Source organism: Piliocolobus tephrosceles, chromosome 3 (genome assembly GCF_002776525.5).
Source record: "Piliocolobus tephrosceles isolate RC106 chromosome 3, ASM277652v3, whole genome shotgun sequence".
NCBI classification, from domain to species: domain Eukaryota; kingdom Metazoa; phylum Chordata; class Mammalia; order Primates; family Cercopithecidae; genus Piliocolobus; species Piliocolobus tephrosceles.
The window spans coordinates 73,362,239-73,379,655 of NC_045436.1; the positions used below are offsets into that span (position 1 = coordinate 73,362,239).

A 17,417-nucleotide genomic window follows, 5' to 3' on the forward strand; every position below is an offset into this window, starting at 1 on the left:
GAAGTAGATTTACCAAACAGACAAATTGGAGACTCTTCAACAATTACTTTTTCATATTTCATGGAAACAAAGATACATATATACTCACACAGAATAAGACTTAGAACAACAAATTTTTGCCTGACTCAAATGGATTTATCAAATTTCCCAAACTTGCCTGAAGAAATTGCTTATTTTTAACAACTTTTATGAGTAAGCTAATGTATACAGTAGCAAGGTTAATGTAATTTTTCATGTGGTGAAACAATCACATCAAAATGAAAATCCGGTGAAGAAGATTTTCTTTAAAACAGAGGAGTCATTTGGAAAAGAAAAATTTTTCATGCTGTAGCAGAGTACTTTAAATTCATCAGGGGTTATAGGAATCCAAATATCCAACTTCAGAATCAGACCTTTGCACACCCTGAAGTGTCATAAAGTATCAGGCTAATGTTTACAATATTTTTTTTAGTAAGGTGAGATTATGTTTTTTTTTTTTTTTTTTAACTTGGCACATAATTGTTTTGCCCTTTACCTAATTATCTCTTCCAGCATCCTGACTCTATGAAAGTGCATCTTTTTTTTCTAATTGTGGATAAAATAAGGAGAAAGAAAACAAATATCATCATTAAATTCACTATTCTCCTTTTCTTCTCTTATTTAGTTTTTAATTGTGAAGTATTATTTGCATACAGAAAAGTACGGAACAAATGGTGCAGCTCAGTGAATTGCCAGCAATGGGCCACCTGTATAATTGCCACCTAGGGAAAGATAGAACATTACCAGTGACCCAGCCCCCATGGCCTTTTTCTCAATCATTTTTCACTCTCCCCAAAGGTAACCACACATGGGATCATCAGCACTGCCATTCATGTTACTTGCTTTTGTACAATTATTAGACAGTGTGAATTGTTTTACCCAACATTAGGTTTGTAAAACCCATTAATGGTGTTGTGTATAAGTGAGATTTGCTTGTTTTCATTGTTGTGCAACATTTTATTTTTTGTGTTCAAAGAAAAACTTTAGATGAATGAAATTTAACAGAGTTGAATTGAGCAAAGAGCCATTCAGGAATCGAGGAGCCGCTCGAACCAGATAAGTTGAAAGCAACTTGGGTCTGCTACAAGATTAGATAATATTTATGGACAGAAAGAAGAAAGTGACATACAGAAAATGGAAGTGAAGTACAGAAACAGCTGGATTGGTTACAGCTCCACATTTGCCTTATTTGAACACAGTTTGAACAGTTAGTCACCTATAGTTGGCTGAAACTCTGTGATTGGTACAAGAGTAGGTTACAATCTGTTTATACATCCAGTTAGGTCACAGTTCACTATGCATGAAGAAACCTTGAGGCCAAACTTAAAATATGTAAGGAGGTATCCAGTCTACTCTCAAAGTATGTTTGGGTTGTTTCCAGTTTAGACTGTTATAACAATGCTTCTAACATTTCTGTCTCTTGGTATGTACATTCATCTAGTGGGTATACCTAAAGGGGGAAATTGCTGGATTCTAAGATATGCATAAATTAGTTTTCAGAGATTGTTTATCAGATTGATTGACTGAACCAATTTACAATCCCAACAACAGGGTACAAGCATTCTGATAGTTCCATGTCCTTGCTGACACTTGCTGTTGTATATTTTTTATTTTAATCATTCTAGTGACTGTGGAGTGGTATTTTTTTATTTTGTATTTCCCTAATAGTTAATGAGATTGCTACCTTTTCATATATTTATTGGCCATTGGTTATCTTCTTTTATGAAACCTCCTATCCATTTTTCTGATTGTTGTCTCTTTTATTCTTGTTGATTTATAGGAGTTAATATTTATTGATAATTTTTTGTTAAGCATATATATTATAAATAACTTATACTGTGGCTTGTCTTTTCACTCTCTTTATGATATCTTTATAACTACGAAGTATTATTGCAGTCAAATTATCAATCTTTTCTTTGTGTTAATGCATTTTGTGCTGTGTTTAATAAATCCTTTTCTACCCAAACTTGTAGTTATATTCTCCTATATAGTTTTCTAGAAGCTTTATTGTTTACCTTTTATATTTATATATATAAGCTGCATGGCATTGATTTCTGTGTATAGTATGAGTTAAGAGACAAGTTTCATTATTTTTCATACATATGTCTAATTAACTTAGAACTACTTAATGAAAAGACCTCCCTTTCTCTATAGTACACACTTTAGTGCAAGCTGGGTATAAATCAAGTGCCTATGTATGCATGGACAACTTTCATTGATTTATTTGGTTTATCCTTGTACAACTAACCCACTGTTTTAATTACTATATTAATCTATAGTCATCAAGAGCCAGGTTTTTCTTCTTCCTGAAGAGTATCTTGGCACATTTTGTCCTTGTGCAACTTCATATAAACTTTACATTCAGCTTCAAGCACATTTACTTGTACACATACATATACACACAACCTGGGATTTTTAACTGGAAATTCACTGACTGAATCTATAGATCAATTTGAGGAGAATTTATATCTTTATAGTATTAAGTCTCTCAATCAATGAACATGCTATATCTTCCTTTATTTTACTAAAAAATAGTTTTATAGTTTTTCATGTAGAGGTCTCTCATATCTTTAAATGAGTTTGTTGCTAGTTATTTGATCATTTAATGCTATTGCAGATGATATCTATTTTTTAATTCTATGTTGTAAGTGTTGCTATTATATACAAATATATTTTTGAACATTAATTCTGTAACATAGCAAGCTGATAAGTAATTTATTAATTTTAGTAATTTATCCTTTGTTCTCTTGGATTTTCTACATACACATTCGTACCATCACTAATCCATAACTTTTGTTTCATTCTTTCCAATTCTTAAATACTTTTTTCTAATTTTTTTTATTGGACTATAGAGTCCAGCACAACTTCAATTCAATGTTGAATAGAAATGTTAGCAATTTGTATCCTTTAAGACAGTCAAAAATTTTTATTTTATTAGTATGTGTGATACTTGATATAGATTTTCTTGAAGTACTCTTCATAAAAATAATAAACACTTTTTAAAGTTTCTAGTTTGCTGGTTATTTCTAGGTTTTGTTTTTTTGTTTTGTTTTGTTTTTGTTTTTCTAAGACTGAATGTTGAACTTTATCTGTACCTTTACTTCATCTGCCAAGAAGAGCATATAATTTTTCTCTTTTGGTCCTAATGTAGTGAATTACAATGATTGATTTTTGAATGCCAAACCAATCTTGCTTTTATATAATAAACCCGATCTCTTTGTTTGTTTATGCAGTTCTCTGTTTGCTAATTTATTTATCTTTTGAATCTACAATCATGTGAAAGATTGGCCTGTAATTTCATTTTCTTGGAATAACTTTGTCAGGTTTTGTTATCAAAGTTGTGCTTTCTTTATATAATGGATTGAATAGTGTCTTGCTTTTTTCTAACTTCATCAGGAATCTGTGTACAACTAAAGTTAATTACTCTCTTGTATATTTGGTAGATTTTGTTAGTAAGACCACTGGCCTTGCATTTTTTGTTGGGTAAGTTTTAATTCCAGATTTGAAGTTTTTGATAGTTACAAATCATTTATATTTTCTATTTCTTTGGGGAGGAATTTTTTTAGAAATGTGTCCATATAATCTTAATTTTCAAATTTACTGGCATAAACTTGTACATAAGTTATCCTTCTATTATCTGTAACATCTGTAACAATGTGCTTTTAAAATTCCTGTTATATTTTTGTGCCTTCACTTATTTTCCTTATAAGTTTCAACAACTTATTTTGGTCTTTTTAAAGGACCAAACTTCTGTCAGATCAACTTTCTTCATTGTATTTCTTATCTATTTTGTTAATTTTAGCTCTTAATTGTTTTCTTCCTTGTACTTGTTTAAATTTAACTTGCTGTTTTTTTTTGTTTTTTTTTTTTTTGTTTTTTTTTGACTTCTTAAACTTGATAAGTAGCTCAGACTACTTTTCTTACACATTACAGCCTGTCAATTTTCCTCAATACAATTCAGCTGCATCCCATCTACTATCAAAACTTGTGAAATTTTGATACAGAGTATTTTTATTATCATCCTATTCAAAGTACTTTCCATTTCTCTGGTGATTTTCTTTGACTCATGGCTTCATTTCTGATTATTTGGGGATTTTCTTGTTATCTCAGTCCCACCTTCATTTGACAAGTCCTGGACCCCAATTTTGTTACCACCTAACCATTGAATACTTTTCAAGTATTCCTCAGTTTGTTAGTTTCTTAGCTTTCTGTTTATAAATTGGCATATGCCCCTCAGGGAAAAGCACTTCCAAATATGAAGCTGTCTTTCTGGGTTATTTTCTTCTCCAGAACTCTGGGCCTGTAAATTTTTACTGCCTCTTTAGCTCTGCAAATGCATTATATGTTCAATTTTTCTAGTTGTTGTCAGTGGGAGGATTGTTCTGAATGACTTCATCCACCAACCATTACCAAAATTGGAAGTCAAGATTCCCATTACTTTTAATATTTTATTCCTAAGTGTAATGATCAAATAACATTTTATTTGCATTCTACAAGATTATTTGAGCTCCTTGAATTGCAGTTTTTATAACAAAGATGAAAAAACTCAAGTATGCTTTTATGTGGGTGATAACAACTCTAATCAAGGCTAAAACTTTAATAGAAATGAACCCCCAATTAGCACTTTCATTCATAAATTTATTGTTCTACTTTTGTTATACATATTAACATCTTTTAGTCTTTGGCTATCATCTGGTTCACATTTTATTATTATTTTTTCAATTAGCTATTTTGACCAGAAAATCCTCATATGGATGTAAAAATAAATATTTTATTTTGCTTTTACCTTTCAAAAGCTGGGTAAATATTTATTTTGCTTTGAAGAAGAAAGTATATAAAATGCATTGTAACTTATTTTGAAAAATGTGTTCCAGATATCAGAGTTTAGCCTGTTCTGAATACAACACATCAGGGGAATAGCTTAGAATATAACCAAAGGGTGTACTTACACTACATAAAAAATTTAGACATATTACATAATGAGAACTAGTGGTTGTAATAAAAATATGCCTGATGTTATAGCAAATCAAAAATCAAATCCTGTTGTCGTTCACATATTGATAGAACTACATGAATTTAGTATTATATCTCTTTGATTTATTTCCACTGTGAGTATAAAACTAACTCCTTTTAGAAGGCCTGTTAATAGTTCACATATAGCATGTATTAGTCTAACAATATTGCCATAAAAAATAACACAGACTCAGTGGCTTAACAATGGAAATTTACTTCCTCAAAGGTCTGGAGGCTGGAAGTCCAAGATCAAAGTGTCAACCGGTTTGGTACCTCCTGAGGCCTCTCTCCTTGACTTGCAGATAGTCACCTTCTTCTGTGTCCTCATATTGCCTTTCTTCTGGGCATGTGCATCTCTGGTGTCTCTTCCTCTTCTGATAAGGACATCAGTCATGTTGGATTAGAGCTCTATGCTTACAATCTTACTTTACCTTAATTACTTATTTAAAGGGCCTATCTCCAAATAATCATATTGTGGGTTAGAATTTCAGGACATGAATTTGGGAGAGAAACAAGTTAGTCCATAACACAGCACATACTCATTCAAAAAACATTACCCACTTAACATGGGTCAGGGACTATTCCTATATCAAAAATTATACAGGACAGAAATAAACAAAAATGTTTAAAGCCTAATACATTGTTATTTTTAAAAAGATAAAGGAATTGGCAGTGTAGGGTTGTGGGGAGTTATTTTAGATAGAGTGGTGATAAAATATTTTTATAAAAAGATATCCTCCAAGCAGAAACCTGAAAAAAAATTTAAGAAGACAGAATTTATGAATTATAGAGGAGAGAATTTTAGGCATAACCATTTGCAAATACAAGTGCCCTGGGACATATATTGGCATGGCTCTATAGAGGAACTTTCAGGAAAGCCATTGAGAGAATGGTAAGAAAGAAAGTCAGACAAGTGACCTAAGATGAGTATATATAGAGCCTTGTAAGCCTTGGTAGAGATTTTTTATTTTATTTTGTTAAAGAGTTCTGGGAAGCCACTGGGAGCTTTGATCAAGCGAATCCCATTGATCTGATTTTCATTTATAAGAGCACCATAGTAATAGACTTAGGAGTGGTACTCTCTAGAATGTAGACAAATAGGGAAACCACATAAGCCATTCAGTAGTAGAGTCAAAGATGTCATCTTTGAATTGGGTGTCAGCAGTAGACAGGATGAGATGAAGTAGGATTCGGGATGTGATTTGAATGTAAAGGTGACAGGACTTGCTATTGAAGAAGATGTTTGAAAATTCCTATTTTGGGTCTGAGAAATAAAGTAAATAGTGGTGCTATTCCCTGACATGGTATGGACTGGCTTGAAGGAGAGTTAATTTAGGAGTAAAATAAAACGAGTTCTGTTTTAGAAGTCATAAGTTAGAGATGCATATTGGATTCCAAGTGAGAATCATGTAGGCCTTTATCTATAGCTCTCTAGAGTGAGTCAGGGTAGGGGGCTAGAAATATAAATTCTAGTGTTATTGAAGTATACTGTAGATCATAGTCAAAGTCAGGGGATTCATTGATATTATCCAGAGTGAGACTATGGACAAAGAACAGAAGCAGTCTAAGGACTGAGCCCAAGAACACTCCAACATTTAAAAGATGGAAAAGAGGATTCTGCAACAAGACTGTAAGAATAGGAAGTCAATTGAAAGTAGAACAAAGCAAGTATGTGATGCTGAAGCCAACACTAATATGTGTGATCCCATGATCATTAACAAGCTATCTTTCAAGAGAATATAACAAAACAAAAATTCAATATTATTTATTTAGCTGGAAATCTGAAAATTTCCATTAAATATAGGCATATCAGTATTAATATCACCTAACTAATGAATAATCAAGCCCTTGGAAATAAAGCATATACTGTGATACTAATAAAAGGGTAATTTATAGGGTTGAACAGGAAGGGAGAAGAACTATCATTTAAACATGGTATACTAAATATTTATCATGCTTCTTTTGGCCGGATCTTTCATAATCTCATAAAAGAGAATTAAATATGGAGTGATGAACATATAGAGATCTATGTTGATGTTAAGCAGAAAAATTTCTCACTACTTGAAAGTTAATTTGGTGTTGAATATAGATGACTTCAGATCTTCAATAAATGCTAGATGATGTTCTTTTTATCTCTTTGCTTCTTTCCACAGGTGGAGAGGTCCCGTACACGACTCTGGCTACCCGAATGATGATGGGGGCTTGGTGGCTATTTGCTTTGATTGTTATCTCATCTTACACAGCAAACCTCGCTGCATTCCTCACTATCACACGCATTGAAAGTTCCATCCAGTAAGTAGACAATGTTTCCATTAGCCACAAAGCATGAGAAATGATGAGTGGCCAAAGCTATCTGAGAATAAGTATATGGTGTCTTATAATAAATATACAACTTCCCTTTGAGTAAAGGATCAATTTTGTGTTACTGCAGAGTAGCACTGGTTAGTCCAAGTCCTGAAAATGCAGTATTGGTAGAGCATTTTTTATAAAATAAAATTTTGGCTACTATTTGAATGTTGTTTCTCACATTTTCCTGGAAGGATAACACATCTTCAGAATTTTAATGTCCACAAAGAATGACTATGTCTGGCTAACATTGTGAAAAGGAAGAAAAAAAGAGGCATACTTAAAATCTTTGCCTTGAATCTGTCCCATTATGTACTGTCAGAATAAATAGTTGAATAGGTACAGATGTTTGAGAGATAGATGGATGACTTGGGATTGGGGAGAAAAGAAAAGGGAGGGGAATAGCAATCAACAGAAAATTATAGTATTTCAATGACCGCATTCTGTTTTTTCTCTTCATTATATTATACTTCATGTGGTTCTTATTGCTGCTGTTTACTAGCTGCAGTTGGAATGGTGGGATGCACTTACTTAATCCTAAAAGTTACCTAAACTGGTGTCTCCCAATTCACATATGCCATTTCCATGAGCCTGTAGAGCCCAAGGGTCTTTTATCCACCACAGCCAGTTTTGCTTTTGTGGTTTCATGCTATAAGATCAGCACTACACTATAATATCTGCCTTATTAGAACATAATGTTCTATATATGGTTTTAAGAAAAATTTTCCTGAAAATGTTTATTCATCCCAGGATAAGTTTGAATTTTCCTAAAGTTGAACATTCATTTCCCAAAAAGCTGGAAATTCAAATTCAGAAAATTAGATATGTCAGGGAATTCCTTAGGAATGTAACTTGTTTGGAAAAGATAATGTGAGTAGTTATTTTCTTTTAAAAAGAATGTAAATTCATTAGTAGCCAGAAAACTATTATAACATAATACCAAAAAAAATAAGAATTATCTATAAATAAGTAGGGTATGTTTTTTCAATTTGCTCATTATACAAATTGAAACAATTAATAATGCTAATAAGTAGTCAATTATTTTATCCATTCATAAAAATGATGTTTCTAGTTTCTCTCATCAAATTATGCTGCTCAAGTTGTTTTCCGATTATTCCTTTGATACAGAACCTTCATATTCCCCCAATTTATTGTCCATGTAAACAGATCTATGTGTGACATAAATTACAAATCATACACAGTGAAACTTATACCACTGAGGGAAAGGTTATACTGGTGACCCCATAAGCATCATACTTTAAGCAATATGAAAATGATTACAACAGCCCAGCCAAAAGATCAATGAAATGAGTAAAATTATGAAAATAATAATAAACATTTATTGATCACTTATAAAATGCCAGATCTTTTGATGAGTGTTTTATATGCATTAGCTCATTTAAAACTTACCATCATCTTCAAAAATACATACAATCAATAACTCACTTTATAAATGACAAAACTAAAGTTGAGAGGATAAGTAACTCACCCAAAGTCTGCAGCTAGTAAGTGACTAAGTAAAGACCAAACCTGAAATCTGGTTCCTGAGCCTACATTCTAACTGCATCATGTTAGTTCCCACACCACACTTCAACTTGAATTTCTGTGTGGATCTTAGTTTTTAGAGAACACAAGAAGAAACTTGTCATAGCATTTTCCACTGCTAAGGGATGTAAATGATGAAATTCTCCAAATCCTCAACTGGTCTGAGTATCAAAAGTTAGATGACTTTTGTGTTGTAGGCATGTAGGCATATATCCCAACATGAGTTAATTATGTCTATAACTGGTATCTACCATTCAGGGTAAGACTTTGGCAAATCCAATCAATAGAAGTCATTTTAAGAAAAATAGTTTAATTGTCAAATAAAAATTGAACATATTTAAGGTATACAATGTGATGATTCAATATACATATATATTGTGAAACAGTTACCACAATCAAATGCACCATCCATGCTGTGCATTAGATTCCCACAACTTGTTCATCTTCTGAAAGTTTGTACTCTTTGACCAACATCTCCTCATTTCTCCTATACTCTAGCCCCTGGCAACCACCATCCTACTACTCCTTCTAAAAGTTTGACTTTTCTAGATTCTTCATATAAGTGATATCATATAATATTTGTCTTTCTGTGTTTGACTTATTTCACCTAGTGTAACATCCTCCAAGTTCATCCATGTCGTTGCAAATGGCAAATAGCAAAATAGTTCTTAATCATTAAAATTGAGTATTTTATTTCATTAATATATTTCTTATCAATTATGTTGAATGTGTCACATTTTGGGTATCCTTAAAGCTCAAAATTTATGTAGTTCACATCTGACTTTGAAATGTTTTTAAATAAATAAATCATAAAAACTTTAAATAAAATAACTGATCCTATGCAGTGAACAACTATCATAGTAGTAAAAAAATCATGGTTAACATTGACTGAGAAGTTATAATGAACCAGAAGTTAAGCATATTATATGTGTTATCTCAGTTATTCCACAGAATAAGCTTAATAATACAAGTACTTCTCTTACTGCTATTTTATGGATGAAGAAACAGAGTTTTGGGGGATAATGCTTAAGAGTACACACTCAATAAGTGTCAGAGTTGAGAGTCCAACCCACATCAATCAGATACCAATCCATGGTCTTACCTGTCAAATTATTTTTTTATCTAGTGGTGGTTCCTAGAATTTGTTCACTTGATCTGATACTTCTCTGAGGTTGCAGACTTTGTGATGTCTGTAAATCTGAGTTATTTAGTTATTACTAACTTTGCTAGCACCAGTTTTTATCTAGACTTTTATGCAATAGTAGTGGGAGCAGAAGCCTGTCTCAAATTTTTACATCCATAGGTTTGTCTAAAAGTAAAACCTGATGGAAAAAGATTGTAATTTCACATCATGTTTCCCTCAAGTGTAGTTCTACTGCCCAAAGTAACTGAGCATTCATTTTTTAAAAAATTATTCCTTTCCAATGCCAACTGGCATTATTAAAGTCATCAGTGGGTATAATAAATCTCTACTTTCTTATAATATTATCACTGGACTAATTTTGGAAGGAGAGAATCAGAGCCAAATAAGTTAAAAGAAGCCAGATTCCCTCCCGAAATTTAAAGATATCTTCTAATTTCATGCCCCAACAGTGTTGGTAAACATAATTACCTGCACTGTTTCTTGGAAACATTCAAAGTTTCATTTGTAACTAATGCCAAAGTTTCTTGGGAAGATTCTAATTTTTCTTAGAAAAGAGAAACTTTTTTTCAAAGTAGCATTCAATGTCATGCTTCTTAATCATTTATATCCATAAGATTTGCTCATCACTAAATGAAGCTGCAGTGCGTATCAGTACACTTTTTCCATCCCAATTTTGCTGTGCCTTTGGCAAACACATGCCAACCATAGCTTCATTTCCAAAATTCAGCGTTGCTTCTGTAGACTACAGTGGGAAGAGGTGGTTAGAGGAATGTCAGTTAAGGGCGGGGGGAGGGATGGGGGAAAGAAATCAGCTTCTTTGAATTGATGGTTAACAGAAACTCTTCTAGATTGGTAGGAGCAATCTAATAGATTTATTTAGGGGAAGCTGAATAATTTCATAAAATTTTACCTTGTTTTTAAAATTAGATATCTATGAGCATCTAATCTAACTGGAACTTGTTTTTTGGTTTGTTTGTTTGTTTGTTTTTTGAGGCGGAGTCTTGCTCTGTCACCCAGACTGGAGTGTAGTGGCATGATCTCTGCTCACTGCAAGCTCTGCCTCCCGGGTTCACACCATTCTCCTGCCTCAGCCTCCCAAGTAGCTGGGACTACAGGCGCCCGCCACCACGCCTGGCTAATTTTTTTTGTTGTTGTATTTTTTTAGTAGAGACCTGGTTTCACCATGTTAGCCAGATTGGTCTTAATCTCCTGACCTCGTGATCCACCCGCCTCGGCCTCCCAAAGTGCTGGGATTACAGGCGTGACCCACCACACCCAGGCTGGCACTTGTTATTAATAAAAGTTTTGAAAGGGAAATTTCCTTGGAAAAGATAACCCATAAATTTAATTTCATATCCCTTCAGTGATCTGGGCAGCACATCATAACTACATCCTATGTTTAATATAATACAATGTGACAGAGTATGACACAATTCAGTTTTTAAAGGGAAAAAAAATGCCATTTCCACAAGACTCTAATGACAATTTGGGCTTTTTCATTCCCACTGAGAGGTAACAACATATAGTTAAACACCTATTTTAAAATAAGGTATTGTTTTCAAACACCTAGAAATTGGAATGAATTTTTTTCTCTAGATAACTAGACTAATAGTGGCAATGGTAAAATGGAGCATGTGAAGCTTTGAAGGTACCTCAGAGTAAGCACTGGGTAATAGCATCATCATTAGTTCTGTTTGCCTTTATTGTAATATTACTTTCAAGAGCTACCTAGTTCACATAAAAGTGAAAATAGCTACGGGAAAATCAGGATTGCACAGTTATAGTTATTAATAACTTTAGAATCAAATTGGTCTTTAGTGACAAAGCTCGAGTTTTTTCATTCCCAGGAGCTGCAATTAAACTTGGGTCTACTCAAAGGGATCCCAACATCCTACCATATTTTTGTGTTCAGTGCTTTCATTCTCCGTAATGCTTAAGGTTGGACTAAACAAATATTGAGTTGATTCTGCCACTGAATCTAACTAATCTGGGGTAACATTGCTTTCCAAACTGATACAAAAAGAGATCCATAAATATTCTGTTACTAAAGAAGAACCCCTTTTCCCTAGCATATCATAACAGCATTTTTGCCATCACCTTTGTCTACATTTTGAAAAGGAAATAATTATCGAGCAATTTTTTTCTAAGTGTTCACAGGTGAGTATGATCTAATTATGCTTAGAAATTCAAGCATCACCAAATCTGGTACTAAAGCCTGGGGACACAGAGAATGGTAGCAAGTGGCAGATACTCTGTAAAGAAAAGGAAAGTGGGACTAAGTTGTCAAGGGCATGGTAAGACTTATTAAGGAATTTGGAAATTTTCCTGGAGGTAATGGAGAGTGGCATTATTGTAGAAAGACAACTTTATCTGTGGAGAGGAGGACATGTGGGAGAGAGAAAATGTAGGTGTGCATGAAAGGCCATTAAAGTTGTCTAATGCATGTATATTTACAGCAATTAACTAGTATGTCTCTATTTGATCCATTTGTGCTGCTACAGCAAAATACCTAGGACTGAGTAATTCAGAAAGAATAGAAATTTATTTCCTCACAGTTCTGGATGCTGGGAGGTCCAATATCAAAGTGCCAGCAGGTTGAGAGTCTGGTGAGAGCCAGGTTTCTGCTTCCAAGATGGTACTCTGGCTGCTGTGCTATGTCCTCACATGACAGAAAAGATAGAAAGTCAAAAGGGGACAAACTCATTCCATCAAACTTTTTGGTAAGGAACTAATCCCAGACATGACAGCAGAGCCTTTATGGCCTAATTGTCTCCTAAAGGCCCCCCTCTTAATATTATTGAACTGGGGATTAAGTTTGAATATGAATTCTGGAAGGAACATGAGGATTAAAATCATAGCAATTAAATTTTTAATTTTAATTTTCATATATTCATTACTAGGATATAGAAATACAGTTGTTTTCTGTCTGCTGATTTTATCTTATAATCTTGCTAAGCTCATATCTTAGTTCTAGGAGTTTTTGGTAGATCCTTTGGGATTTCCTAGGTATAACTTGTAACCTTGCTAAGCTCATTTATTACTTTTAGGAGTTTTTGGTAGATTCTTTGGGATTTTCTAGGTACACTTTATGCCATTTTCAAAGTCGGATGGTCGTATCATTTGTCTTTCTCATCTGTATACTGTTTATTTTCTATTTTGCCTTTTCTTTGCTGGATAGAGCTTACAGTACTGTGTCAAATTAAGAGTAGTGAGAGTGAATATCTCTGCTTTGCTCCTGATCTTGCTGGAAAAACAGTCTTTGACTGTTAGGTATGACATTATCTGTCAAGTTTTTTATTGTAGACATTATTTCTCAAGTAGAGGAAGTTCTCTTCTATTCCTAGTTTTCCATGTGTTTTTCATCATGAACAGGTGTTGGATTTTGACAAATGCTTTTTCATTTTTTATTGATTGGTATGCTTGGGTAATTTTTCTTTATTAGCCTGTTTAGTGGATTACATCATTTGTTTCAAGAACTATTTTTAAAATAAGGTATTGGCTAACTGTAATCACCTCTTCTATTTCTTCTCCATCTTTTTCTCCAAGTCTTGATTTTCTGCTTGATTTTCTTCCCTTTATTGATTTGAGTCAATAAAATATCATGACTGCCCTGCCTGCTGCTTCCTATCTTATTTTCTTTTCCCTTATGTTATCTATTGCTCCTCTCTCTCCATTCTCTTCCCATTACAGTTTATCCACTGGAGTGTGGAGTCCAGACTCTTACCTTCTCCCATCCTCAAAATTGGCTTGAAAAACTTTATTATTACTTCATCCAATCAAGATGAATACAATTGCATTAGCAAAGCATATTGAGCCCTTCTGGCCCATCCACATTTCTGTCCAGGGGCACCAATGAACTCCTTCTCATTTTTTCATGCAACAGTCAAGGTAGACTCTTATGGGACATTGCATGCCTTTCTGGAGCTTTACATGCTCTTCTCTCTCCCTGAAATGGCTCAAAACCCCCTCTCTTCTGGTATCTTCCATTTTCCCAGGCATAATTAGTCATTACTACACATGTGCCTTCTCTTTGTGATTTTAAGTTCTTCAAAAGCAAAGACTATGTTATATCCATCTTGGTACTGCTAGAGTGCCTCTCAGAGTACCTGACAATAGTATGAATAAGAGCAGCTAACATTTCTTGAGTGCTTGCTATGTGACAGCTAGTTTTCTAAACACTTTGCATGGGTTTTCTCATTTAGTCTTTGTAATAGCCCCATGAGAGATATGTTATTATCATCTCTATTTTATAAATGATGAAACTAAAAGCTAGGGTAGTAAACCCAGGCAATCTAGCACTGTAACTTTTTATCAGGGGAACATATTGTTTGCTAATTACAAATACACTAAACTTTTATTGTATGAAATAAGTAAATGAATAAATGACATCCATAAGGGTTACTGTAAGTTTCTTAGGAAATAAAGAGAGCTTTGCAGAAAAGAATTAATGGCAGCAGGATGTTTAGCTAAGTTATTTCCAGGTATTTCTAAGTTATGTGGTATCCAAATGTCAGTAATAGGAGACTGGATTCAAACAAATCTGCATTCAAATTATTTGCCACTTAATAGCTCGATGACTTTGTCAGGATTTCATAATTATTATAAACCATATTTTCCCTAAGAGTAAAAAGGGGATAGATTCAACTTCATAGGTTTAGTGTAAAGATTAAATGAAAAAAAGTCAAAAGGCATGAATAATATAGCACAGTTCATGGACAGCCCCTACCAAACATTTGCTTCCATTCTTCTACATTTTCTCCAGGCATTCATGTAGATTCCCTGGACTGTCTTTCTCTCTGCCCCCATTTTTAATGGTATTTTTGTCATTTTGTCCACAATTCTATACATTAATTGTTCCTTTGACCTGATTCACCTAAATCTCAAAGTTTCTTGCTTATGGAGCTACCGTTTCTGACACAGATGTTACCATCCTACCTTACGGTCTCATTTGCTGAGGGTTGTCTTTTGGCCCTGCTGCTTAATCCTCTCATTCCCCTGAAAGTAAAAGCAAAACAAACAAAACAAAAATCTGATGCATCTGGAAGCCTTATCTGGATTTAGGCATAAATAAGGGCTTGGAAGAATGATTCACTCTGTTATCTGACCTTAGCTAGTGACTAACTAGCACTGAGATCAGGTTGCTACTAATAAAGACTGGCAAGACCCCTGGGTCAGGATACATATTTGCCAGGCAAGTTTTCTCTCCTAACTCATCTTTATTTAGCCCTCTCATAATACACAGCTCAAATACCACTTATTCTGTATATCCTTGCCACATATTCATAACTGCATTTAGTGTCTCCCTTTTTTGAACCACTTCACATCTACCTCACTTACACTCTGTATTGGAATACTATTCTACTTGTTTTACTTCCCTATTAAAATGCATATTCTTGAGGGTTGTTGTATCATCTTTGTACCAGTTCAGTGCCTTATGTAGTATATTGCATGGGTACTTAGTGGTACAGTGAGTAAATATTCACTCACTGAATGAACTAGAAAGACATTTTTTAGAATCTGACCTGAGAGTATGAAACTCCATGACTTGTATGTGTACCCCATTTACAAAATTAGATAAAAATATGAAAGCCATTTCTTTGACCTATTATTTCAGGATAAGAGTGGAAACCCAAAATGGTATGCTCTCTGAGTATCCTTTGTGTCACCCACTCACTCTTCAGTCTTCCAGTGGGTGCCTTTTTTATAGCTCTCAGTAGACAACTGCATACTTTATTAGGAGCAGCCAAAATGAAGGTGGATGAAGTGAGAGAGGCCTGGCTCATACTGCCTTTCTGTTTCATTTTAGTAGAGAATTGTATAGGCTTAGCTCCAGAACACACAAGCACTACAGCAGAGGAAGACATTCATCTCCTTACTCTCTATTGTGAGTGTTGAAATGGCTTACTTGTCCTAGCACTTAAGTGATGCTAAGTGATGGATGTTTCCCAAACATACAGCCATCTCGATGTCATAGACAGAATTTTGTCTCTCTTTTGGAAAAAAAGTTAAAATTTCCTAGAAGAATATTGGTCTTTCAAAGCCACCCTTCAGTGAGCATTTAATTAAAAGTTGTTTCACAGTTTGTCTGTGGCTCCTAGGAACAGGGCTATATTAGCATTTCCACAGACTCTGTTTACACTGAGCTCACCAAGACAAAAACTTCACCAATTTCATAATCTTCCACAGCTTCTAAAATAATCTTCTTCTGAACAAGATGAATCATTCTTGACAAATCAAATCCTTCTCTTTTTCTCTCTCTTCCCAATCCTGCTCCTTTAAGCCTAGAAACCTATTAAGTACTGTACTCAAGAATATAAAGTCCTGTCTCTTCTCCATTTCTTGTTATTTTCTTCCCTTACTGAAGTCTGCTGAATAAATAAATTCTGTCTACCACAAACTTACAGATATGGTTTAAAAAAAAAAACCCTATACTTGGAGTATACTGCTTAGTCATTGTGGAGGACGTAGTTTGAGTATGGAGAATCCTTTTGTGAAATTAATGTGGGAAGAGTAGTGATGAAAATCAGCAAGACTGGAGTTGGCAGGCAGGGCTGTTTGGCAGAAGAATACTATTAAAGGAGACTGAAGACTTAGGTTCAAGTCTCTTTTCTCCTACTAAAAAATAAGGCAAATTTTAAAACCACTTTGCACTTCTGTTTTTCACCTTTTAAAAAAGTGATCCAATTCTTTGCTCACTGCACAAATATTTGTTCCACAGTTTGAATGATGTTATTTTCCACGTCCCTTCAGGCATAAAATTTTATATCAACTATACCAATGAGATCTCTTATTAAACAAGATGTGAGATAAAACTGATACTCACATGAAAACCTGATTAACGGATATCTTAAGTTGAAAGGCAAATCTGTAAAGAAAATCCTTTTTTGTCATATCTTCTTATTTTCTTTTTCTAGTTCTGTATTTCCAGTCCCATTTTTCTTTCCCTAGCCTCTCGATCATGCCAGTAATGTTGGTATGCTGACCTCCACACTCTACTACTAAGTATCTGTTTGACCCCATTAATTCTCTGATGCTCTTAGTTCCTCCATAGTTCCTGTCATCTAAAGATATTTAATTTATTTTAATGACTTTCTCCTCCACTCCTACACACACACACACACACACACACACACACACACACACACACCCCTACTACAGTCCCCATTTTTTAAGCCCTGATGCTAAGGAGGGATGATGCTAGATAAGAGCCAGATGCCCTAGCTAATGGCAAGTGGTGAGGAAGGCGAAGGCGAGGAATAAGGTCGAAAGCTTGCTGGTGGGCTGCTTTTATGCAGATTTCAATTGTACTTCTCTGAGAGCAATGCTACAGAATTCGCAAGATTTGCTGTTG

At 34.1% G+C, this 17,417-nt stretch overlaps 1 protein-coding gene across 2 annotated transcripts in view; it reads left to right on the forward strand.

Annotated features, from left to right (window-relative positions):
* GRID2 (glutamate ionotropic receptor delta type subunit 2) overlaps window positions 1–17,417 on the forward strand; it is a 1,491,924-nt gene that overhangs the window by 1,225,931 nt on the left and 248,576 nt on the right. For both annotated transcript variants that reach the window (XM_023195441.3, XM_023195442.2), the window contains one exon: window positions 7,185–7,323. In XM_023195441.3, the coding sequence (XP_023051209.1) occupies window positions 7,185–7,323 (139 nt within the window). The remainder of the gene's footprint in view (window positions 1–7,184; window positions 7,324–17,417) is intronic.